We start from the raw sequence: 25,486 nt of genomic DNA, 5'->3' as shown, positions 1-25,486 counted from the left end.
TATTAAACCCCCAGCCAATATTAGCAAAAATGGTATGGATTGTGTTTTTTTACACGTTCAAAGCTATTGGGAACTTTTCCTTTTATGTAGAAATTAGCATTTAGCAAATAGTCTAAAATTCAATTGAAAGAAAATAAGAAAGGTTTTACATTCAGTCAGTATTAATATGACATATCACACAGCGGCCAAGACTGTAATTAGAAATAAGGAGTTCTGATGGTTTTCCAGAAGGTGTGAATGGGCAGTGATAAGAAACTGTTATGATTAATTGGTTCTTGGAGTGTGAGGATGTCTGTGGCCATGAAAGCAGAGATTGCTTCTCCAGATGTAATTTAAGGACCGGAGGATTAAGCACTCTATGGGAGTCATGAAACTACTTTTCCAAATAAGAATATTTTATCATTGACATAACGATTCACAATTTAATCTGCCATTATAGAAAGATTCAGGAATAAAGAATTATTATTAGAACACGTCGCAGGATATTCATTTTTTTGGGATGTTTCTCCTTGTGGAGTGTGCCACGGTGCATGCAGGGACTTATAGGCCATGCAATATTCCTCTGGGAATTTGTATTCCCAAAGGAGCATTGCATGGCTGATTAGTCTTCTGACATGGCACACTCCACAAAGAGAAACGTTACCCCTTAAATTCCCTGTCAAAGGCCTCTCACCAAGCGGAATCAGACTTCTTTCTTTGCACTGATGGGGAGCAAACACCCTGAAACAAGAGTTTGAATGTAGTGTGTCTGGTTTTGCTTCTTAGGCCTCTTTTCCATTTGCGAGAAACACGTCCATGTCTCGCATGTGAAAACCAAGCTGTGGCGCCGGCACTTGGGAGCGGAGCATGCGGCCCTATACCAACACATGGAGCCGCACGCTCCGCTCTTGAGTGCCGGCGCCACAGCTTGGTTTTCACATGTGAGACACGGACGTGTTTCTCGCAAATGGAAAAAAGCCCTTATCCTAAGTCTTTTGTTATTTGTATGTTAGTTCTCTGACCGAGCAAGCACTCCGCCCTACAACATGTGGTGGTTTTAATTACAGCAGGATCCTACCAACCCATAAATATAGGCTTTACTGAGAGAGGTGTTCACATTCACCAAGGAATTCAGACTTCAGCCTAATAGAGCTATTAATATTAGATATCTAGGGACCCATCAGTTTTGAGACCATCTTGACATTGGTTGATAGGCAGGCATGAATTGGCCAAATTATGTGCTAAACGTCTCATTTTTTCCCTAGTATTCAGAAGCCGTATTGCTATTCATGTTTCATATATTTCACACTGACATGCTTTAGCATGAGATAGAGCAACTTTTTTTGTATATTTTGTATATGGAGGTGGCTGCTCCTAGTATGCACCTATTGACACTAGCTTGGATGTGCCAGTCAATCTTTTGTTATTTTTATCCTAAGGCATGTTCCAATGCTTTTTAAGGGGTCGATATTGATTTTTTGCAAATCAAGTCCTTTTCCTTTCTGAAGAGACTGTTTGGAAGCCATGGGCTGATTCCGTACTGAATAAGGTGGTTCTATAATTTTTATAGCCTCATACATAAAAAATATGAGTCCTTTTGGTCCTTTGCCCTATCTTCCATCTTCAGCCCATTGGACATTGCGGATTATATAATCTCTTTTCCACTAACGTGGATATGTGACATCCATACCATTTACTTGGCACGTACCCGTAGGAAGGGGAAATAGAATACAGATAGAGTCTTGTAAAGTTATACTTATTTTTAAAATAAATGAGTCATACTTTGCACATTTTTAATAGGGCCCCTATTCAAATCCTATGGGATAACCACTAGGTGACAAACAATAGCTGACAGGTGAGAGTGAGCCCCTGACAAAAGTCACAACTTTACTGATAGCAGCCCACATCTCATAGCGTGAGCTCATGTCCTCTAATAAACTGTATGCAGACATCTTGGATGAATTTCACTTAGTTGTAATCGCTAATTATTATAATGATGATCTAAGTTTTTTTCCCTTGAATTATCTGCACTTCAGTAATATTGCTCATGAAATCCAACAAAACCTCTGTGTCAGGTAATAAACAATTCACTCATGTGGCAATTTAGCACAATCTGCTTCCTCTGAAGGAGCACTTATTAATGCATTAAAGAAAGAAAGAGATGGAGGTTGTTGCCATGTAACTGGACGCAGGGTATTGAGCGATGAATTTTTAATGTTGTTCATAAAGACACATTAAATCGCTCTGAACATTATGGCCGGCGATAGAAATGAAAATTTGTTGGCGGCAATTGAAAAGCCAGCTTTTGTCCATTTAACTCAATTTCAAATGTGTATTGTCGAAAGCAATCATCCACATGGCAGAGAATAGGATTTAGCTGAAAGTTCATTAACCACTTCGCTATAGAAAAATTGAATTAGGTAGTGTATACACATAAGGCTGTATTCACATTGTGTTTGGGGCATCTGACTTATATTTGATAGTTGTATAATCAAAGCTCTGATTAGAAATAGAGGTGTACAGGGTGGTATACAGATGTAGCCAGAATGACCTTGACCTGTGACACATGCTACTGCATTTACTTAGTGCATTAACGCTATTTGCTTGGCATGTGCACCCATTTTCCTTATATTAGAACAACAGCAAATTACGAATCTTTGGTGCAACAAATGAACAAAACAACCTGTGAAGTATTTGATGAAAGCTACATCTCTATGTTTTTTCTAAGATGCATAGCCATCAACATTTCAACAAAATGAAGAAAAGAAACGCTTATGAATATCGGCATGTGTCAACATGACGTTCTTTCGGCATACAACATGTAAATGGAACTGTATGGAACTATTCATCTTAGTCATCTGGAGCATATACTGGTTAATATGTCAAAAATAAACACAAACACGACATGAATAGGCCTTAGAGGAACAAAAAGTAAACCTAATGTAGCAATTTGGAACTCAGTTTCTTCTATGCAACGAGATAAGTCTATCATCATAAAATATTTCTAAGTAAAGCTTTTTTCAAGACATTCTAACTGAATTTCAGATGAAAGTAGACATTTTAAACATCTTCTTAAATCCAATATGGAACACCAAAATGAATAAGGCTATGTGCACACGTTGCGGATTCTCAGCGGATTGGATGCTGTGGATTTCGGAGCAGTTTTCCATCCGGTTTACAGTACCATGTAAACCTATGGAAAACAAAATCCGCTGTGCACATGGTGCAGAAAATATAGCGAGGAAACGCTGCATTGTATTTTCCGCAGCACGTCAATTTTTTGTGCGGATTCCGTTTTACACCTGCTCCTCAATAGGAATCCGCAGGTGTAAAACCGCAGGCGAAATCTGCACAAAAAACACACGAAATCCACGGCAAATCTGCAGGTAATCCGCAGTGCGTTTTACCTGCGGATTTTTTAAAAAAGGTGCGGAAAAATCTGAAACGTGTGAACATAGCCTTAAAGACACATTGGATTGTATAGTCAAATCAAATCTAGATCGAAATCCTACTGAAATGTTGGAAGGGGATTTGAAATGGACTGTGCGTGAAAGAAACCCTCCAACAATTGAAAAGATTCTCCATAGTACAAAGAATTAAATTAAGTTGATGTAAAAAAGTCAGAGACCTGCTGGAGTTTGCAGTTGATATGAAAGGAATCAGTCCCAGGTATTTAGATTTAAAATGTAGCCACTCTTGCTACGTAGAGTATGTCTGAAATAATTTAATAAATACAAAATATTTCAGGTAGCCAATCTGTTACAACAGGAGAAGGCAGACATGTAGTCATTGGGCCTTGTAGACGTATCAATACCATATGCTTTTGCTTGTGAAATAACTATTTTTCTGGCAAAGCTAAATACCCATTTGTCAAACTGTACTAGACAACATAGTGTCAATGGCAGTGCCTCCACACCTGGCCATATACTGTACTTGTTTTTTTCCAATTAAATAACTTTCATCCACTTAAGTCAAGGTGAAATTTTGAACATATTGAGCATGTATTATGATTAATGTCTCTTTGGTGAAAACCGGTTATAAAACAGACACAAGCTCTACATCGTCTGACCTGGAGAACATGTTTCATTCTGTCTTCACATATTAATAAACACAGTATCACTTAAAGAGAACCTGTCATATATAAAAGCTATTGCACTGCAGATACGGGGTTATTCTGCAGATTAATAGCTTACTAAAGCCAGGAAGCAGCCACAGTGCAAGGCTGGCTACTGGGAGGAAATTAACTTTATCCTCCCCTCCCAAGCAGCATCGGGTTTTGAGCAAATGAGGCACGACCGGTGAGGCTCCAATCACTGCTCAGTACAAAGTGAGAGTCCGCTGTAACCAGGGCCCGACACTGACTGACAGCCGGCTCTGCACTAATACACTGCTGTCAGTCAGTGTCCGGACCTTGGTTACAGCCACCATTAACTAAGTATTCAGAAGTGACTGAAACCTCTGTGATTGAATGTCAGAGGCTGCCGCGAAGAATAAAGTTAATTTCCTTTTGGCAGGCGTGCTTTCAGTGCTACGATTTTAGAACGGATTTATTAAAAGCAAAAAAGGTTAAAAAAAAATTTAAACATGAATTAACCCCTTCACCCCGAAGCCTGTTTTCACCTTCCTGACCACCTTAATTTTTACAATTCTTACCACTGTCAATTTATGAGGTCATAACTCTGGAATGCTTTAACCCTGCTGTTCTGTTCGGTCTGGGGAGACCTATTTTGAACTTTGGTATTTTTTGGGGTGTTCAAGATGCGGTTCTGAAACTTGTGGTTGATTGACTTAAATGAGGATGGGTCGGTCGGCCACGGGTTTCAGAGCCGCATCTTGAATATTTTAAAGAATATTGAAGTTCAAAGTCGGTCATTTTTGACCAACAGAACAGCAGGGTTAATATATCCCACTGATTCTGAGATTGTTTTCTCATGACATATTGTACTTTATGACAGTGATCAAAATTCTTTGATATAACTTGCATTTATTTGTGGAAAAAATCAGAAATTTGGCGAAAATGTAGAAATTTTTGCAATTTTCAACATTTTATTTTTATGCCCTTAAATCAGAGAGTCATATCACACAAAATAGTTAATAAATAACATTTCCCTCATGTCTACTTTACATCAGCACAATTTTTGAAGCATAATTTTTTTGCTAGGAAGTAATAAGGATTAAAATTTGACCAGCGATTTCTCATTTTTACAACAAAATTTGCAAAACCATTTTCTTTTGGACACTTCACATTTGAAGTAACATTGAGGGGTCTATATGACAGAAAATACCCCAACTTGATAACATTATAATAACTTCACCCCTCAAGGTACTCAAAAACGTATTCAATAAGTTTGTTTAACCCTTCAGGTGCTTCACAGGAATTAAAGGAATATGGAAGGAAAAAATAACAATTTTCTTTCACAAAAATTTTCTTTTTTTTTTTTTTTACTTTCGCAAAGGTATCAGGAGAAAATGGACCATACTATTAGTTGTGCAATTTCTCCTGAGCTTGCTGATACCCCACATGTGGGGGAAAACCACTGTTTGGGCACACGGCAGGGCTCAGAAGGGAAGGAGCGTCATTTCACTTTTTAATGTAATATTTGCTGGCATAATTAGCGAACACCGTGTCATGTTTGGAGATCCCCTCATGTCACTAAACAGTGGAACCATTTTGGAAACTAGACCCCTTAGGAAACGTATCTAGATGTGTATCACTGTGTTACAAAGGTTTTGTCCCTGAGGCAGTTTTGAGTGTTCCTGATAGATTTTTTCTTGCTGATTGCAGAACTGACTTCAGATTTTTCCTATCACGTAAGGTTTTTCAGAAATGATGCGAAACATTAAAATATTCTGTTATAATTCTAAAAACTCATATATGAACTTTTTCTAAAACAGTATATTCAGAACTTTCCACTGAAATAACATAAATCGCTGATCTACACATTTGCAAGCACTTATTATGCGAATTCCGTTCAGGCGCATTGAATCATTAGGCTGACTGTGTACGGAGCAAACCACAACTCCTGGGCAGGGGAGGAATCAAAAGATAATACTGACATTACAGCAGGGGATCACTAGGAATTCATTTTGTGAGGTAAAATATTTCACTGACTGTTTTTAAACAATATTTTACCTCACAAAATGTATCCTCTGAAATCTCAAGAGAGCACAGACGGGAGAAGTCAGCACATGGGGAATGAGAGCGTGGATAGGTGGGTGAGCACATGGGGGGGGAGAGATTCTCAACGCTGCAAAGCCTGCCCTCATCGTGACATTACTGCCCTCCCGATACGATAGCATCAGGCCTCCATCTAGTTACTATCATCGGGCCTCCATCTAGTTACTATCATATATGAGATTCGCCTGAATACTTTTCATTGTAAAAACTGAAGATTTATTTTGAAATGTCGCGTTGGTGTCTCAACAGCAGTGATAATTTCTGCTACATAAGCGGAGAATATACAATGAAAGCACAAAAGAAGGAAATGACTCCACTTGTTAAGAAAACATATGCACTATACTTTGAATGTTCAATTGGAGATTGGGACAAACAGTGGGCAACTCATATTCTGTGCATCTTGATCTAGAAGCCTTAGAGCATGGCTGAATGGATCACGATCTTCAATGCCATTCGCTGTCCCAATGATATGGAGTGAGCAGAGAGATCATGTAACAGATTGCTACTTCTGCCTTACAAATGTAACAGGATATTCAGCAAAAAACAAGAAATCAATAGAATATCCTAATCTTCCTTCAGCCTAAAGACCAGTGCCACATGATGAGTCTTCGTGTTCCAAAGCCGCCCAAAGTATGGACAATGGAGGATGACAAAGATGAACTAACAATGTCAGTGGAAAATGAAACTGCTGCAGACCCAGACTTTGAGCCTTCTACATCTAATCCACATCTGCTCAGTCAAGCTGATCTGCGTGACTTGGTCAGAGATTTGAAATTGTCAAAGAGGCAGGCAGAATTATTGGGATCAAGGCTACAAGAACGGAATCTCTTATTACCAAGAACAAGAGTTTCTGTTTTTCGCAGTAGTCAAGAAGACCTTAATCAATTTTCCAACCATGTTGACAGTTTACCCTTTTGCATTGACGTCTTGGGGTTGTTTGGTGCTCTTGGATGCGAACATGACCCGAAGGAATGACGACTGTTCATTGACTCATCAGTTTTAAGTCTGAAGGCTGTTTTACTACACAACGGAAATATCTATCCTTCTATACCTGTTGGACATGTCGTACACATGAAAGAAACATATGAGAATATGGAGTTACTGTTGACCCACATTAATTATAGAAATTAGAACTGGAACATATGTGGTGATCTAAAAGTTGTTGCACTTCTTCTTGGACTGCAGCTTCGATATACCGTACCAAGTATTGTTGTTTTATTTGTGAGTTGTGCACGAGAAATGCACTATTTCAGAAAGGACTGGCCACTCCGCGAAAACCTGGATGATGGACAGAAGAATGTTCAACGTAATCCTCTTGTTGATCCAGCAAGGTATTTATCCCTCCTTTGCATATTAAACTTGGGCTTATGAAGAATTTTGTCAAAGCAGTGAAAAAAAGAATCGGAAGCCTTTTCTTACTTGCGACAGAAATTTCCAAGAATAAGTGATGCAAAGATTAAAGAAGGTATTTTTGTTGGCCCACAGATCAGAGATATAATGAATGACAGTAGCTTTGATGGCCTTTTGTAAGGTGCTCAACAAGTGGCATGGAGAGCCTTTAAAGATGTGACCTTAAACTTCCTTAGCAACAGCAGGGCACTGAACTTTGAACAACTCGTGGACAACATGCTCACAGCATATCATTTGATGAAATGCAATATGTCACTAAAAATGCATTTTCTGCATCGGAGCAGCATTTGACAGTCAGGGAATCAGGCATCTTAGGTCCTGCTCTGAGCAGGCAAGGCACTGCAACGTCACCTTCCCTGGAGGATCCCTCAGCCATGTTTTGGCTGGGGGTCTCCATGGAGACCATCAGGGCAGCGCGATTGCATCGCATTGTCCTGATGGAAGCATGCAGGCAACCAATTCCCTGAGCAGATGCTCCTCGATGTCGCTGTCACTACTGACAGCAACATCAGATGGGTTAAATGCCTGTGATCGGTGCTAGCTCTGATCATGGGCATTGCTGCAGAGAGTCAGCTCTCACATAGAGCTGACATCCGCACCCGATCGCCAAGGCGCTGAGCGACGTACATATACTGCTGTTTGTGGGAACACAGCTCTCGCAGAGCAGTATAGGTGTGGCGCATGTCTGGAAGGGGTTAAAGGCTATACACACCTTCACTTTCAAGTTTTCTTTAACTGAACTTGTCAGCACAATTTTGTAATGTATAGTAAAACCATGGCTGTAATGGTGCTATATTATTTATTACATTGATACTTTTGGTAATTTGGTGTTTTTTTGCCTCCTCTGTTTGAAATTTCCTCTTCAAAAAGAGGAAGTAAGTCACTAAAAAAGCAGTGACCCATTATTTAAGACTGGAGGTAGCGAAGGGGCTAGAGGAACCATAGACAATGAGAAGATGACCCAGTGCAAAGTTCGGCCTCTGTGCACCAAAATCTAAATAGCCTAACACTTCAAATGCTGATTACAGAAGAACAACAAAAAGGATTTCTTAACCAATGGTATTATATCAATCAGTATTACAGTGCCATTACAGCCATATCTTTACTATACTGTTACGATTCCACAACTTATGGTGCCCTAGGGATGCGCTGAATGACAGCTCTGCCGCCCTATGAGATCAAGGGATGACTAAGCTCTCAGGATTGTGACAGCTCTACCGCCCAATTAGAGGCAGAGGTGTGACTATTGTGATTGACACCTCAACCATCCTATCTGGCTGGGTCTGTGGCATCTCCTCCAGGTGTCATTTGTTCTGAGTATTTACAGGGCTCTTTAGTACTCTGACAACTGTCAAACTTTTGCCAATTCTAGCTTTGCTCACGTGGTGTGTGTGTTTGCTCTGTGCTCTGAGTTAAATCTTGATCTCCATTGATGTTCTTGGATTTACCTTTTGACCATCCATCTAACTTACCCCTTTGCCTTGATCTGCTACCTTCCTGATACTCTGACCTCAGATTGTAACCTAAGTACACTTTTCTCTGTTTCCTTTATCTATTACAAGCACTCTTACTACTGACCACAGACCTCACTGTAAGTCCTTTAGTACAAACTATTGTGACATGTATATTACAAAATCATGCTGACAAGTTCTGTTTAATGTTTATTTGTTTCTTAACTGCAAAGATACGGAACTTTCTAAATAGTTTTCACTTAAAGAGTTTTACTATTTATTGCTGTAATATCCATCAGAGTTCCTGCTCCAGGTTGAGCTCTTGCTCTGCTCTCCTCTTTCTCAGTGTTAGAGATAGCAGAAAAGAAATGGGTTGCACAGAGATCCTTATAGTGTGGACAGAGAGGAGAAAGCATGTACAGTTTCAGGAAGGGCAGAGAAAACTAGCCATAACAAAAGAAGTAATGTACAAGAGGAGAAAACAAATTAATAATAGGAGATGGTTGGTTGGATAGATCAGCTTATGAAGGCAGCAGCACCCTGGATACACACAGGCTTCACATCCAGTCTATATTACCATAAGAAACACTAACACAGGGGAAACATGAAACTTAGATCAGACTGAATACTGCATCCCATGGGGTGGAAAATGAATGAGTGAATGAAGATTGCAGACTGAAACTTATTGCCATTTAATAAAGGGAGCCACTAATATATCTAAAAAATGTTTCCATGTCAAAGGTACCATAGTGCTTAGATATGCTTTATTTACTAAGAATAGAATATTTATGTATGACACATTTTCTATGAGGTGATTTCATTGGAGATCTGTATCTATACAGGATGTTTCACAGTGACATAAATGTGACATAATTATAGACTATCGTATTAGATGCAAGAATACAAAACAAACCCACGATAGTGAAAATCTGGACAAACAGGAATTTAGAGATAGCTAGAATGTGTACAAGTTTTACCTGGCATTCCTCCTATCATGGTCATTGAGAGCAAGCTGGAATACATATTCCCGCAGGTACGTCTGTAACTCCTGGTATGTTCCAACCATTTGATTGAAAGTGCTGGTTGTGAAAAATGAATGAACAAATTAAATTACAACTATGTAGGCTTTATTAACTTAACAGAGCTCAGTATCAGAAGCTAGTGTTTTGTCTCTTTAAAGGGAATCTGTCACCCCCAAAATCCAAAATCGAAGATGAGCTAAGCCCACCGGCATCAGGGGCTTATCTACAGCATTCTGGAATGCTGTAGATAAGCCCCCGATGTATCCTGAAAGATGAGAAAAAGAAGTTAGATTATACTCACCTGGGTGGGCGGTCCGATCCGATGGTCGTCGCGGTCCGGTCCAGGGCCTCCTATCTTCATAGGATGACGTCCTCTTCTTGTCTTCACGCTGCAGCTCCAGCGCAGCCGTACTTTGTCTACCATGTTGAGGGCAGAGCAAAGTACTGCAGTGCGCAGGTTCCAGGCCTCTCTGACCTTTCCAGGCACCTGCGCACTGCAGTACTTTGCTCTGCCCTCAACAGGGCAGACAAAGTATGCCTGCGTCGGACTCACAGCGTGAATGCAAGAAGAGAACGTCATCATAAGAAGATGGGAGGCCCCAGACCGCGACACCCATCAGTGCCGACCGCAGCGGGAACGCCCCTGGGTGAGTATAATCTAACCTCTTTTTCTCATCTTTCAGGATACATTGGGGGCTTATCTACAGTATTCCAGAATTCTGTAGGTAAGCCCCTGATGCTGATGGGCTTAGCTCATCTTCGATATTGGGGGTGACAGGTTCCCTTTAAAGAAAAGACAATTGTGAACCATGATGAGACATTGGATGTAAATTGTGGCTACTGCCTGTTTATACACAGCATTCGTATCTTGATACAAATGCTGTTGTTTTTTGATTAGACATATATTGATTCTGATAATTATTTGTCATAGATAAGAAAAAGACTTATATAACACTTGATATTTTCTTACGATTTATCAATTAATAGTCTTATAATTCATCATTTTTTTAGGCATTCACGCAAAGACTAAACTTAACCAAACAAAGTAGTTAAAGAGGTGGTCCACTACTTTAAAACTGATGCCCTATCTTTGGAATAGGTCATCAATGTTTGATAGGTGGGGGTGTGACAACCAGCATCCCTGCCGAGCAGCTGTTCTTGGTGCTGGGTGTCGCAACCCTACAGATAAGGATAGGTCATCTATAATAATTATAAGACTAGTCATTGATAAATGTTTAATAAATGTTTTATCGATGGGGGTATGACACCAGGCACTCCTGCTGATTGTTACGCTCCTAGGTAGCGCACGTGGTTCATGGACCCACTGTGCCACAGACCGGACTTGCTCTGGAGGGGTGTGACTAACCAGCTACCTTGGTGTTCGCTGGAGCCTCTTGTGGTGAGGCAGTAGCTGATGTCCCCAAAGAGGCAGAGACGTTACTTCTGATTCTCAGACAAAGCAGGATGGACATTTGGGACAAGTTTAAACAGGATGGCCTTCTTGGGACAATTTCAGACAGGACAACCACTTGGAACAAGTTCACACTGTGCGGACAGGATGGCCACTGGACAGGGCAGCCACAGGGACAGATTCACACGGTGCAGACTGGACAGCCATAGGGATAAGTTCAAAGTTCTGGCCTGGTTATTCAACTCCCAGGGTGGCAGACAGGTACCGCCGATGCAGCCATGGGGTACAGGTACCGCAGACGCAGTTTACGGATTTGGACACCACCAAAGCAGTTGCTGGAAACAAGAGCTAACTATGGCTGACTAACGGGAACACAGGACACGAGACACTAACAGGCTAGGGAAGGGGAAACTGGCAACATACAGTTGCATATCAAACCACCTAACAGATCTATAGGCGGTTGCTCAGGCACCTCCCAGAAGGGGAGGGTGCCTTTTTATACAAGACGCCTCCCAGCTATTGGCTGGGAGAAACTTTGCAGGTGAATACACATTATGCTAAATGCTTCCTAACAGTTGCTTGGAGAATTTATCATTTGGGCGTGCTGCTCATGTAAGAATTGGGGAGCGTGTGCACCCATGCCCTAGGCATGCTGTCATGACTCAATGCGGCATGCACAGATGAGGCCACAGACCAAGGAGATTAGTAATCCCTCTTTATGGAGAGATAACAGGACACCATGCAGGGAAGCCGGGCATTGCGCTATATCGATCAGGTGTTCTTGGTGCTGGGTGTCGCAACCCCTCAGATCAGACCTTGATGATCTATCCTAAGGATAGAATATCAATGTTATCGTAGTGGACAAGCCTCCTTAACTCTGTGATCTGTGTCACCCATTGATTTCCAGAATGAAATGAGATCTGTAGCATGCAAAACCCATTTAGAAATTAGCAGAAATGTCTGTTTTTAAAGTGGTTTTTCCATTTTCAGGAAAGTCGCGCTCTCAGCTGCAGTTTGTTGTAAAAAAAAACCCAAACTGTTCTTTACTCACCTTCCTAGGGTACAGTGCAGAATCTCCTCCGCTCTGACGTCTTGTCGACAGCGATGTAGCCAATCACTGAGCTCCGCTGCTCTGTCTGAGTACACAGCACCAGCTGTTGATCTCACTGATTGGCTGCAGCGCTGTTGACAGGCCCTCAGAACTGAAGACACAACAAGCAATGGTGGACATGGGGAGGGCGAGTAAAGCTTTGGTTGTTGTTAACAATAAATTGTGCCTCTGAGCACAACCTTGGAGATGGAAAATCCCCTTTATGGTCATTGATCATTCTGATCAATAACAATTTAAATTAATTATTTTTCACATCCTGCCATACATGTAGGTGATACTGAAGTGTTATTTACAACAGCAAACGGTGCAATTGATAAATACATCTCATCCTGAAGAAAATAAGCCCTAATATGTTTGAGAAAAGGAAAACTAAAAATGTTACAGCACTTTCAATGCGACAGTGAAAAAACTAAAAACCAAAAAAAATGGGGGTGGGGGATGGGAAGGGAAAATAAATGCATATTGAGTTTTTCTAGAGTTTTCCCATAGACTTCTCTACGGGACTTACAGGATGCCAGAAAAAAATACATGTGCAAAACAGACATTAAAAAACCCTTAAAAAGTAAAAAAAACAAATCAGTAGAAAAACACTTTTATTTTAAATTTTAAAAAGCCAAAAATAAACCTATGTAGTAGCAGTAAATGTTTCTCAAATGACAATCTATGCAAATCAGAAACAGAAACACTTACTCTCTGTCAATGACAAGGCACTGTGTGTCGTCCTCTTCAGCTATGATGTTGGCAGAGCGGACATCCTCACTTAAGTAAAACAACAGAGTGAGAAATCAGGCATTGGATATCTTATTACCAAAGTTTTATGTTTTTCAATCCTCTGATTATAATAATTACACAGGTCAACAAAAAAAAAATTTTTTTCTGGTGTCCAAAATATTTTAATGAATTTGGGGTATTTTTGGGGTGCTGATTCTGAATATGCTATCAGTTTTGCCAGATTGGCTCAAGTTTTTGAGATTTTTGGTATCTTATTTATAGCACTTGTTGGTAAATGCGACGCATCATCTCATTAATTTCTTTGGATTAGTACTTGAACTGAGCAGTTCTCAATATAGTTTTGTGTTAATTAGTGTTCTAAAAGTTTGTTCATAGCTTGATTTTTGCACTAACTTTATGTTGTTGTCTGTTTTCCAGTGAAAAGCATGAACTCATCAAGAAGAAGTTGTCTTAACGATCCAGACTCATTCTGTTACATTTGTGGTGAATACACACTGCCAATACACACTTCATCATCATCAGGTGGGGGAAGGTCAGGTAACATGGTAACCACAGGTACAGGCACATCTTCACAATGAGGGACAGGCCTTCTTGCAGATTCCATGTTAGGTTACTCCCATTTTCGTTTCTTATGCTTATTGAATCCTTGCACTTGCACTGCACAGAAATAACAGTCATCATGATGATTTTTTTGCTCTCTCCACACCATTGGAACACCAAATTTGAAGCTTTTTCTTTGTCCTTTGCTCCATTTTCGTAATAATTCGATACATGCTTTGCACACTATGTGTGGTGCCCAAAACTTGTCTTGGTCCCCAAGCATAACCCCAAAATAGGCAAAATACACTTTTTTTACGAAGTCTGTTATGTTTCTTCTATGTTTTGGCAGTGTGTATTCACCACAAATGTAACAGAATGAGTCTGGATCGTTAAGACAACTTCTTCTTGATGAGTTCATGCTTTTCACTGGAAAACAGACAACAACATAAAGTTAGTGCAAAAATCAAGCTATGAACAAACTTTTAGAACACTAATTAACACAAAACTATATTGAGAACTGCTCAGTTCAAGTACTAATCCAAAGAAATTAATGAGATGATGCGTCGCATTTACCAACAAGTGCTATAAATAAGATACCAAAAATCTCAAAAACTTGAGCCAATCTGGCAAAACTGATGACATATTCAGAATCAACAGCCCAAAGTTACCCTAAATTCGATGAAATATCTTTGGCACCAAAAATGCTGTTGACCATTATTGATCAAATGAGAGGAACACAATGGCGAAAATGTGACATAGAAACATCCCCATTGCTCTGGTGACTCAGGTCTAACTGCACAGGCCCATGTGATGAATTTATTTATACTGGAATTATTATTTCATATGTATTATGTATTGACATCTCAATAATCAGCATATTTCAGTTACGTGGAAGCTACTATTGTTTTTTTTGTTGTTGTAACATTGCTCATCTCCATTTTCCTATGCAGTGGATTAAATTCACTGAATCTACAGTACATAGAATTGACTCTAAAGAGTTTTACTTATGAATAAAGGTTGTAACATACAGAACACACTATACCAAAGTAATCATGGCAGTTCAATCATTGCAACACATCACTATAAACATTGGATAAAACGGCATCCATTCAAAAGAATATAGCTGAGTTGAAGTATATTGAAAAGTAGCCACATGGATCTTTATGATATTTGCAATACTATAGAGTCATTTTCTGGTTATGCCTAATAGTATTCCTCCCAACTGTCACCTATGAGTGCTAAGCAGTAGATTATAGTAGATTATAGGTAGAGCACAATGGGCTTGTGTTCCAGGCCTCCACCATCTTGAGGATCTAGAAGGGTTGTCAATACTGTGTCCAGTTTTGGGCACCACATTTAAAAAAAGATATCAACAAACTGAAGCAAGGTCAGAGAAGAGCGACCAGAACGGTGACTGGTCTGCAAACGATGTCCTATGAGGAACGATTACAGGCTTTGGGAATGTTTAGCTTGCAAAAAAGAAGACTGAGAGGAGACTTAACAGCTGTCTACAAATATCTCAAGGGCTGTCACATTGAGAAGGATCATCTTTATTCTCATTTGCACAAGGAAAGACTAGAAGCAATGGGATGAAACTTAATGAGAGGAGACACAGATTAGATATTAGAAAAAACTTTTTAACAGTGATGGTGATCAATGAGTGGAACAGGCTGCCATGAGAGGTGGTGAGTTCTGCTTCCATGGAAGTCTTCAAACAGAGGCTGGACAGACATCTGTTTGGGATGATTTAGTGAATCCTGCTTTGAGCAGGGGGTTGGACCAGAAGACCTAGGAGATTCCTTCCAACTCTACCATTCTATGATTCTATGATTCACCTTTCCTGTCCAGGATGGACTTTCCTATCTGCCTTGCACAACATTTTCTAGTTATTTCCTTGGCTCTCACTAGGTAGCATTGATAGTATTTGGACATCTTGGACCATCATCTTTTGTATATGTGGCTGTGAAACGGGTTCATTTGAGTTCTATGACCCAGAAGTTGCATGACTGCACCAAAGAAATATTTATTTTGCCCTGCTGTTAAAAATGGATCGATCTGAAAGAGGATACCATAAAATAGGGATCAAAAAACAAATGAATCAATGGTTGCTGTGATATATATATATATATATATACACATATATATACACAGTCATGGCCAAAAGTATTGCCACCCCTGCAATTCTGTCAGATAATACTCATTTTCTTCCTGAAAATGATTGCAAACGCAAATTATTTGGTATTATTATCTTCATTTCATTTGTCTTCAATGAAAAAACACAAAAAGAATTGTCCTAAAGCCAAATTGGATATAATTCCACACCAAACATATAAAAGGGGGTGGACAAAATATTGGCACTGTTCAAAAAATCATGTGATGCTTCTCTAATTTGTGTAATTAACAGCACCTGTAACTTACCTGTGGCACCTAACAAGTGTTGGCAATAACTAAATCACACTTGCAGCCAGTTGACATGGATTAAAGTTGACTCAACCTCTGTCCTGTGTCCTTGTGCAGGCATGTACTACGGAGGACAGAGAATGAACTTCAATCCAATATTGCAGCCAGCATGCAGCCAGCGGGTAAGGAAAGGGTGAATCAAACACCCAAAAACCCCGCCTCCATGGCTGAAGATTGTTCTCTCCAAATTCAGGTGACAGTGTCCCTTTAAGTCCGGCCATATTAATTGTGTGTACAACATAAGCAAGATGACCTATAATAAGCCAGCATGGCCTTGTAAATACATCCCGGAATCCAATTGGAAGTTCCAGATCCTGTTCTACGTGAAGTTCATTTTAAAGCCATTTATAAATAGATAGACAAGCCATGCCAAGCATCCAGACATGGAGAAATATTCATCCCGTAAAATGGTTAATTAGCAAACAGCCTCATTGAAATTTCTGCTTGAGCGTCCACTAGATCAATATTTGAATTCCACTGTACTTTGTATACTGGCAGTGAAGCAGAATCTATACTACAGTAATCTCTAATCCCCTAACCAATCTCTTTTTTCAAGATTAATGACAAAATGTAAGGTTAGGTTGTTCCCACTACATGTGGCCTATATTACTGAGAAATACTTAGAAAATACACAATTTACATGTGAAACTAAGCTCCTTTCCTTTGTCCTTTGTATGCATCATGTCTTGGTCTTGTTGCATTGATAACGATAACAAAATATGCTGCTGTGAACAAAATGAAATAGGCCCCTATCACATATATTTGATCTTCTCTTGAGTTTGAACCATTTCATAGTTGCTGCTTGGCCAACATTATTAACTGTCTGGCAACTCAATCCATAACAGTCAAGATTTACACTTATAATACTGAATGGCAGACGGTAAAAGCACCTTGTCTGAGAATTACAAAAGTATGAAAGTTATGGTTGTAGACTTATTGCAGTAATAGAGGTACTGTGGCTGACGAACAAGGGTCTACTAGTGTTGGCTCCAGCTCAAGAGACTTTTTATGCCATAAATTGTAATTAAAGTTGTCGAGTCGTATGGTATTGATGACCAAATCTTATGGTGAACTTACGATAGGTCAGAAATATAAGAGCAGTGGTGGTCCGACAACCTCACACATCAGCTGTGATTACTGTAGCTCCTTCAGCAGATGGATGTTAGCAGTGAAAGGAGCTGCACTGTTTCCGCATAGATACTGTTCTGCAGAACTTGGCAGCGGCTGCTACACATTGAACATAACTGCACAGTGCAGCTCAGATTGATTTTTACATCATAGGTTGAAGTGAAGGACAGCATCCAATCCAGGTGAAAGCAAATATTTCCTTTATTGTACCAAAAGTGCAACATTTCAACCTCAAGGGTCTTTTTCAATGCTTGAAAAAGACCCTTGAGGTTGAAACGTTGCACTTTTGGCACAATAAAGGAAAAATTTGCTTTCACCTGGATTGGGTGCTGTCCTTCACTTCAACCTATGGTATGTACTTTTCCATTTGGATCCAGTGGAAGTAGGACGGGCATCTGCCTTTGTCAGTAGTGCTGTCAGCCGCCATTTTTCTGATTTGATTTTTACATTAGTCCACCAATGTGCTAATTACTACTGATTGTTGGGGATGTTGGGTGTTGAACACCCACTTATCTGATATTGATGACCTATCTGAAAAACAAGTAATCAATATCATGTGACTGGACAACCCCTTTTAAGCAACATGGGTTCTGAAATGTATAGCCACAATGATAAGTGTTTGTGGTGAAAATGCCATTATCATAAGACTATAAACATTAAACTGTACCTAATTAATGCTTTTTCTCCAAAATAATCACCGACGCCTAAGGATTTGATTTCTTGTTGTTCTTGAGACCCTTCCACTGCTTGAGTTACGCACACCTAGGCAAAGAAAGCATGAAATGAGTAAAGTGGAAACCCCCATCGTTTAGCTTCTTTGTATTCTCTCCCTATAATTGCAATAGTTGAGGCACACACTTTGTAATCTTTTTTTCATCTATCTTGGAGAAGGTCTTGAACCCTATGTTGTTTTGAGTTACAGGTAGAAGGAGCATTTACTGCATAAAATATTCTTTCCTTTGTTCCTACCCTTGGTTGCTAAGCCTGTTATGTTATTTAATGAGCTGAGTTTATATTTCATCATTCAGAAAATCAGCTTCTATGAGAACAGAGCAGTTGCCAGATGAGACTACAACACAATGTTTACAAGGAATCCCGGGAGCCCGCACTTGCAGGTCTGTTCATGCCTATTCGGATCTTTTATTTTCACGTAAAAAACCTCCTCAAATTCAACTAGACTCTTAATTGCTTAAATGAGAAACTGGCGTATCACTGGCAAAAATGAGAGCCAACCACATTTAATTTGTATCAACACCAGAAGGGGCTGCATTTCAATATGAGCGGCTTTAAAAGTCAGCTCTAATTCCAATCACTGCCAACAAATAGGTCTGCTGCAAAAAAGGAGATTGCTATCTCATCCATTGTAATGATTAGCACAGCCGGGGCAGCATGTTTAGAAACAAGTGGCAGCTCTAGCAGATGAAATCCTGTGGCTTCTGTACAGACTATACCAATTGCATTCTAACTGGAAACTGCTCTGGCATTACTATATTCTCTGTCCAGCCATCCTGTGTAATCTGGATCATATAGAAAGTAAAGTCTCATCTCCTTTTTGAACATTTTCTATTAATCATGCTGTTAAGACAGTTTCTAAACTGGCCACATCATAGAATAGAGGATGCAGAGCTGAACAGAACAACATTTGTTTAAAGTTTTCATTCCCATTGCATAGTTATTTGCTTGTAAAGTTTAGATTCTAATTCATGCTAGGACCAAGGCTGGACATCAGTAGAAATGAATCTCTGGTTGCATGTACTTTTTTTTCATGCAGAAGCAATTATAGGGAGAAAGTGTCATTGAGGTTAAAAAAGAACATGTCCACACAGGACGTCATTACAGGTTTTCTCCTATAAGACATGCAATGACACAAAGTCCTGCTTTCCTCTATTATCTCACTGATGGCATCTACTATCTACTGTGTAGTGAAGAGCATAAAATATATATGTCAATACCAACATCTTTGGCAGTTCTCCTGCTCACCTCTCACCATGCACTCAACATTGTTTTATTTCCCCTCCCCCCATGCTGACTACTATAAGATAAAAGATGTAAAAAGTTTTGTGTTTGTGACACAGTTCTGCAATTATGGCCTGCAGCATGTCCGGTTTTGTCTGCCATCAAGCATATTTTGGTCAACAACTACAAAGGGAGCTGCCAGCATCGGATCTTGATGATTTGCCAAAGTGCATATAGTGTGGCACAACATTCCTCAGATAACCATTACTAACCTCACTGATAACATGCCAAGCCATGTAAGCACATTATTTCTGTGTGTGCGCTCTTAAGTGATGCTGAATGAATCAAGATATTTTAAACATTTTATTTCCAGTTAATCATTACTTGCTGATCATAAACATGTCTAGCTATCATATGACTTCCTTAATTCCATCTCTTTTGTCGATTGAGCATATATATTAATACTGTGCAAAATTTTAAGACATGTATGGACAAATGCTGCAAAGTAAAAATGCTTTCAAAACTAGCAGTGTTAATAGTTTAATTTTATCCATTACAAAAAGTGTAAAGTAAATGAACAAAAGATAAATCTAAATCAAATCATTTTTGGGTGTGATCATCACCCTTTGGAAACTTTGCCCTCAAAACAGTATCATTTTTTAGGTTCAGGGAGACAGTTCCAAACACCAAGGAGAAATAACCACAGATCTTCTGTGGATGTAGACTGGTGCAAATTTTTAAGTCTTTTCAGACTCAATGATATTGAGATGAAGGGTTCTGTGGGGGCCAAACCATCATATTCTAGGAATATGTTCATTTTTCATGTCACATGTCATACACCATGGCAAGTACCAAGACTGAGCACAGCAAGGTAGTTTACGTATCATCAAAATCAATCCCAGCCAAGTATTTCAAAGCAGATTCGGTTTCAAGATGACTTTTTAAGCTCTTTTGAAGAAACACCAAGAAGTGGGCAATGTAGAGGACTGTAGATGCAATGATCAACCAAGAAAACTTAGTGCAGCAGATGAAACACGCATCACTTCTCCTCTGTTTCGAAATTCGAAGTTGTCCAGCGGTGCCATCAGCTCAGAACTAGCACCATCTATTGTAACTCTACATCTGACTAGATATGATCTTCATGGAAGTAGTACACCCCAAAAGCCATATTTTCAATGTGGAAAGGTCAAATGACTTATAGTTGTGTTCAAAAGTTCACATACCGGCAGAATTTTTGCTTTCTTGGCCTTTTTTCAGAGAATATGAAAGATAACACCAAAACTTTTTCTCCGCTCATGGTTAGTGCTTGGGTGAAGCCATTTATTGTCAAACTACTATATTTTCTCTTTTTAAATCATAATAACAACCCAAAACAACATCCAAATGACCCTGATCAAAAGTGTACATACCCCATTTCCTAATACCGTGTATTGCCCCACTAACATCAATGAGAGCTTGAAGTCTTTTGTTGGATGAGGTACTTTATTTCCTCAGATGGTAAAGCTGCCCATTCTTCTTGGCAAAAAGCCTCCAGTTCCTGTAAATTCCTTTGCTGTCTAGCATGAACTGCACGTTTGAGATCTCCCCAGAGTGGCTCAATGATATTGAGGTCAGGAGAATGAGATGGCCACTCCAAAACCTTCACTTTGCTCTGCTGTAGCCAATGACAGGTCAACTTGGCCTTGTGTTTTGGATCGTGGTCATGTTGGAATGTCCAAGTACGTCCCAGCTTCCGGGCTGATGAGTGCAAATTTGACACCAGTATTTGCTGATGACGTGCTGCATCAGGGCCAGCTTTAGGCAAAGTGGGACCCTAGGCAAAAGTTTAAAATGAGGCCCCAAATACTAACATGTTGCACATCACACAGAAGCATTTCTGTATTTAGGTGCGCTGTGTTCTGGCCGCTAAATGAGTGTGATCGACTATATTGAAGTCGTTCAACACTTGTTTCCCAACCTCTTTACACCAACTGAGAAAGAATGATGGGGACAGAACAATCACTATTAGATCAATCTGTCCTCATACAGTATCATGCTATCAGCAGCACATCTGCAGCTTACACTGGCAATGTGCTGCTGAGAAAAATGATTTCTGTTCTGGCATAAACAATCAAATCACTCATTGAATATACAGCATTTTGCTTGTTAAGTATAATACACCCCACAGTCTCCGTATATTATAATGTGCACCACAGTCCTCCATATTGTAAAATGCACAGCCCATAGTCCTCCATATAGTATAATGTGCATCATAGTACTCCATATTGTATAATGCAAACCACATAGTCCTCCATATAGTATAATATTCCCCATAGTCCTCCATATAGAATAATACACTCCCCATAGTCCTCCATATAGTATAATGTGCACCCTAGTCCCCCGTATTGTATAATGCAAACCACATAGTCCTCCATATAGTATTATACACTTCTCATAGTCCACAATATAGTATAATACACTACCCATACACTACCCATAGTCCTCCATATATTAAAATACGCTGCTCAGTCCTTCATACAGTATAATACACTTCTCATAGTGCTCCATATAGTATAATGTACGACCATAGTCATCCATGTAGTACAATTCACTTCCCATAGCATAATGCACCCCACAGTTCTTCATATTGTATAATGTATTCCCCATAGTCCTCGATAGAGAATAATGCAGCCATTCCATAGAGTATAATGCAGCCACCCTATACAGTATAATGCAGACACCCCATAGAGTATAATGCAGCTACCAAACAGAGTATAACACAGTCACCCCATAAAGTATAATACAGCCACTCCATAGAGCATAATGCAGCCACCCTACAGAGTGTAATGCAGCCACCTCACAGAGTATAATGCAGTCACCCCACAGAGTAGAATGCAGCCCCGCCATACAATATAATGTAACGCCCATAGAATACAGCCCTTCCATACACTCATCATAGTCTTTCATTTAGTATAATACACGCCTCATAGTGCTCCATCTATATATATAATTGTCTAAGGGTTTTTCCGTCTGTCTGTCTTTCTGTCTGTCTGTCTTTCTGTCTGTCTGTCTGTCTGACCTGGAAATCCCACGTCTCTGATTGGTCGAGGCCGCCAGGCCTCGACCAATCAGCAACGGGCACAGCGATGATGATGTCATAAAGGACGTAGAAATCCCACGTTTCTGATTCAGCGACGGGCACAGTATCGACGTAGATGTCATAATGGTTGCCATGGCGACGATAATGTCATAAAGGTTGCCTCGACCATTCAGTGACAGGCACAGTCTTTTTCTGGAATCATCATTGTCCATATACTACGGGGACATGCATATTCTAGAATACCCGATGCGTTAGAATCGGGCCACAATCTAGCCCAATCAGCGACGGGCACAGCATGGAGATGATGATGTCATAAAGGTTGCCTCGACCAATCAGCAACAGGCACAGTCTGCCGCGAATTCGCCTCGACCAATCAGCGACTGGCACAGTATCGACGTAGATGTCATAATGGTTGCCATGGCGACGATGATGTCATAAAGGTTGCCTCAACCAATCAGCGACGGGCACAGTCTGCCGCGAATTCTGGAATCATCATTGTCCATATACTACGGGGACATGCATATTCTAGAATACCCGATGCGTTAGAATCGGGCCACAATCTAGTAGGGTATAATGCAGCCACCCCATACAGTATAATGCAGACACCCATAGAGCATATTGCAGCCACCAAATAGAGTATAACACAGTCACCCCATAGAGTATAATATAGCCACTCCATAGAGCATAATGCAGCCACCCTACAGAGTATAATGCAGCCACTCCACAGAGTATAATGCAGTCACCCCACAGAGTATAATTCAGCCCCGCCATACAATATAATGTAACCCCATAGAATATAATGCAGCTCCCCTCATAGAATACAGCCCCTCCATAGAATATATGGTAGCCCCCCCACAGAATATAATGCAGCCCCTACATAGAACGTGGGATGTCTACGTCCTTTATGACATCATCGTCGCCTGGCGGCCTCGACAAATCAGCAACGGGCACAGCGACGATGATGTCATAAAGGATGTAGACATCTCATGTTTCTGATTCAGCGACGGGCACAGTATCGACGTAGATGTCATAATGGTTGCCATGGCGACGATGAATTCTGGAATCATCATTGTCCATATACTACGGGGACATGCATATTCTAGAATACCCGATGCATTAGAATCGGGCCACAGTCTAGTAGAATATAATATAGCCCACTTCCCCATCTATATATATAATTGTCTAAGGGTTTTTCCGTCTGTCTGTCTGTCTGTCTGTCTGTCTGTCCTGGAAATCCCGGCTCTCTGATTGGTCGAGGCCGCCAGGCCTCGACCAATCAGCAACGGGCACAGCGACGATGATGTCATAAAGGACGTAGACATCCCGCGTCTCTGATTGGTCAAGGCCGCCAGGCCTCGACCAATCAGCAACGGGCACAGCGACGATGATGTCATAAAGGACGTAGACATCCTGCGTCTCTGATTGGTCGAGGCCTAGCGGCCTCGACCAATCAGCAACGGGCACAGCGACGATGATGTCATAATGGTTGCCATGGCGACGATGATGTCATAAAGGTTGCCTCGACCAAGCAACGACGGGCACAGTCTGCCGCGAATTCTGGAATCATCATTGTCCATATACTACGGGGACATGCATATTCTAGAATACCCGATGCGTTAGAATCGGGCCACAGTCTAGTCTATATATATAATTGTCTAAGGGTTTTTCCGTCTGTCTGTCTTTCTGTCTGTCTGTCTGTCTTTCTGTCTGTCTGTCTGTCCTGGAAATCCCGCGTCTCTGATTGGTCGAGGCCTGGCGGCCTCGACCAATCAGCAACGGGCACAGCGACGATGATGTCATAAAGGACGTAGACATCTCACGTTTCTGATTCAGCGACGGGCACAGTATCGACGTAGATGTCATAAAGGTTGCCTCGACCAATCAGCGACGGGCACAGTCTGCCGCGAATTCTGGAATCATCATTGTCCATATACTACGGGGACATGCATATTCTAGAATACCCGATGCATTAGAATCGGGCCACAGTCTAGTAGCATATAATGTACATTCATAGAATATAATACATCCCACCTCCCCATAAAATATAATGTACCCCCCATACATATAATGCAGCCCACTTTCCCATAGAATATAATGTAGCCCTCATAGAATAATAGAATACAGCCCCCACCCCGAGAATGACCCCATAGTACAGTACTCACTGACATATTTAAAAAAAACAAAAAAACACAATCCTCCCCTCTCCTCATGCCCTGCGCTGCTCCAGGCTCGGGCTCCAGCCTCAGATGCTGCACTGCCTGGGCCCAACACACAGCGGGTGCACGATGAAGTGATGTCATCACGCACCCGCAGTGTAAAAGGCAGAGGGGAATGATGGGAGAGGGAGCATCATATGATGCTTTCTCCTCCATCATTGCTTTGAACTGTACTGGCGACTACGACGCCAGTATAGTTCAATGCAGCAGCAGGGGGAGTCGGCGCTGGTGGCAGGAAGGCCCCCCTGATCCACAGGCGCCATAGCAGCTATATGATGTGCTGCTATCAGTGACATGACACTGGCTGGGGGCCACTGAGGGAACTGGGGCCCTAAGCAGCTGCCTGGTCTGCCTGCCGCTAACACCGGCCCTGTGCTGCATTTATCTTTCCTTTAACTTTGACCAAGTTTCCTGTGTAGCTCACACATCCCAAAACATCAGCGATCCACCTCCGTGCTTTACAGAAGGAATGGTGTTCCATTCATCATAGGCTTTGTTGACCTCTCTCCAAATGTAACGTTTATGATTGTGGCCAAAAAGCTCAATTTTCCTTGTTCCAGAAGTTTTTATGCTTGTCTCTGTTCTGTTTTGCATATTGTAAAGGAAATACTTTGTGGCATTTTCTTCATTTTTCTTCAAGCGCTTCCTTATTGCACATCTTGAAACAACCACTAGTTTTCAGAGAGTCCAGTATTTCAGCTGATGTTATATGTGGGTTTTTTTTGCATCCCGAACAATTTTCCTGGCAGTTGTAGGTGACATTTTTGTTGGTCTACTTAACTGTGGTTTTGTTTTTTACAGAGCCCCTGATTT

General features: G+C 40.7%; 1 protein-coding gene across 1 annotated transcript in view; it reads right to left on the bottom strand.

Moving 5' to 3' along the window:
• The window catches only part of LOC138665605 (cGMP-dependent protein kinase 2-like), a 340,073-nt gene that overhangs the window by 142,699 nt on the left and 171,888 nt on the right, over positions 1-25,486 (bottom strand). The window contains exons 8-10 of the mRNA XM_069753231.1: positions 18,090-18,184; positions 13,253-13,321; positions 9,996-10,097 (exon numbers count right to left, since the gene is read on the bottom strand). Coding sequence (XP_069609332.1) covers positions 9,996-10,097; positions 13,253-13,321; positions 18,090-18,184 — 266 coding nt within the window. The remainder of the gene's footprint in view (positions 1-9,995; positions 10,098-13,252; positions 13,322-18,089; positions 18,185-25,486) is intronic.

Source organism: Ranitomeya imitator, chromosome 2 (genome assembly GCF_032444005.1).
Source record: "Ranitomeya imitator isolate aRanImi1 chromosome 2, aRanImi1.pri, whole genome shotgun sequence".
Lineage (NCBI taxonomy): Eukaryota > Metazoa > Chordata > Amphibia > Anura > Dendrobatidae > Ranitomeya > Ranitomeya imitator.
This window is presented reverse-complemented; position numbering and strand designations above follow the sequence as displayed.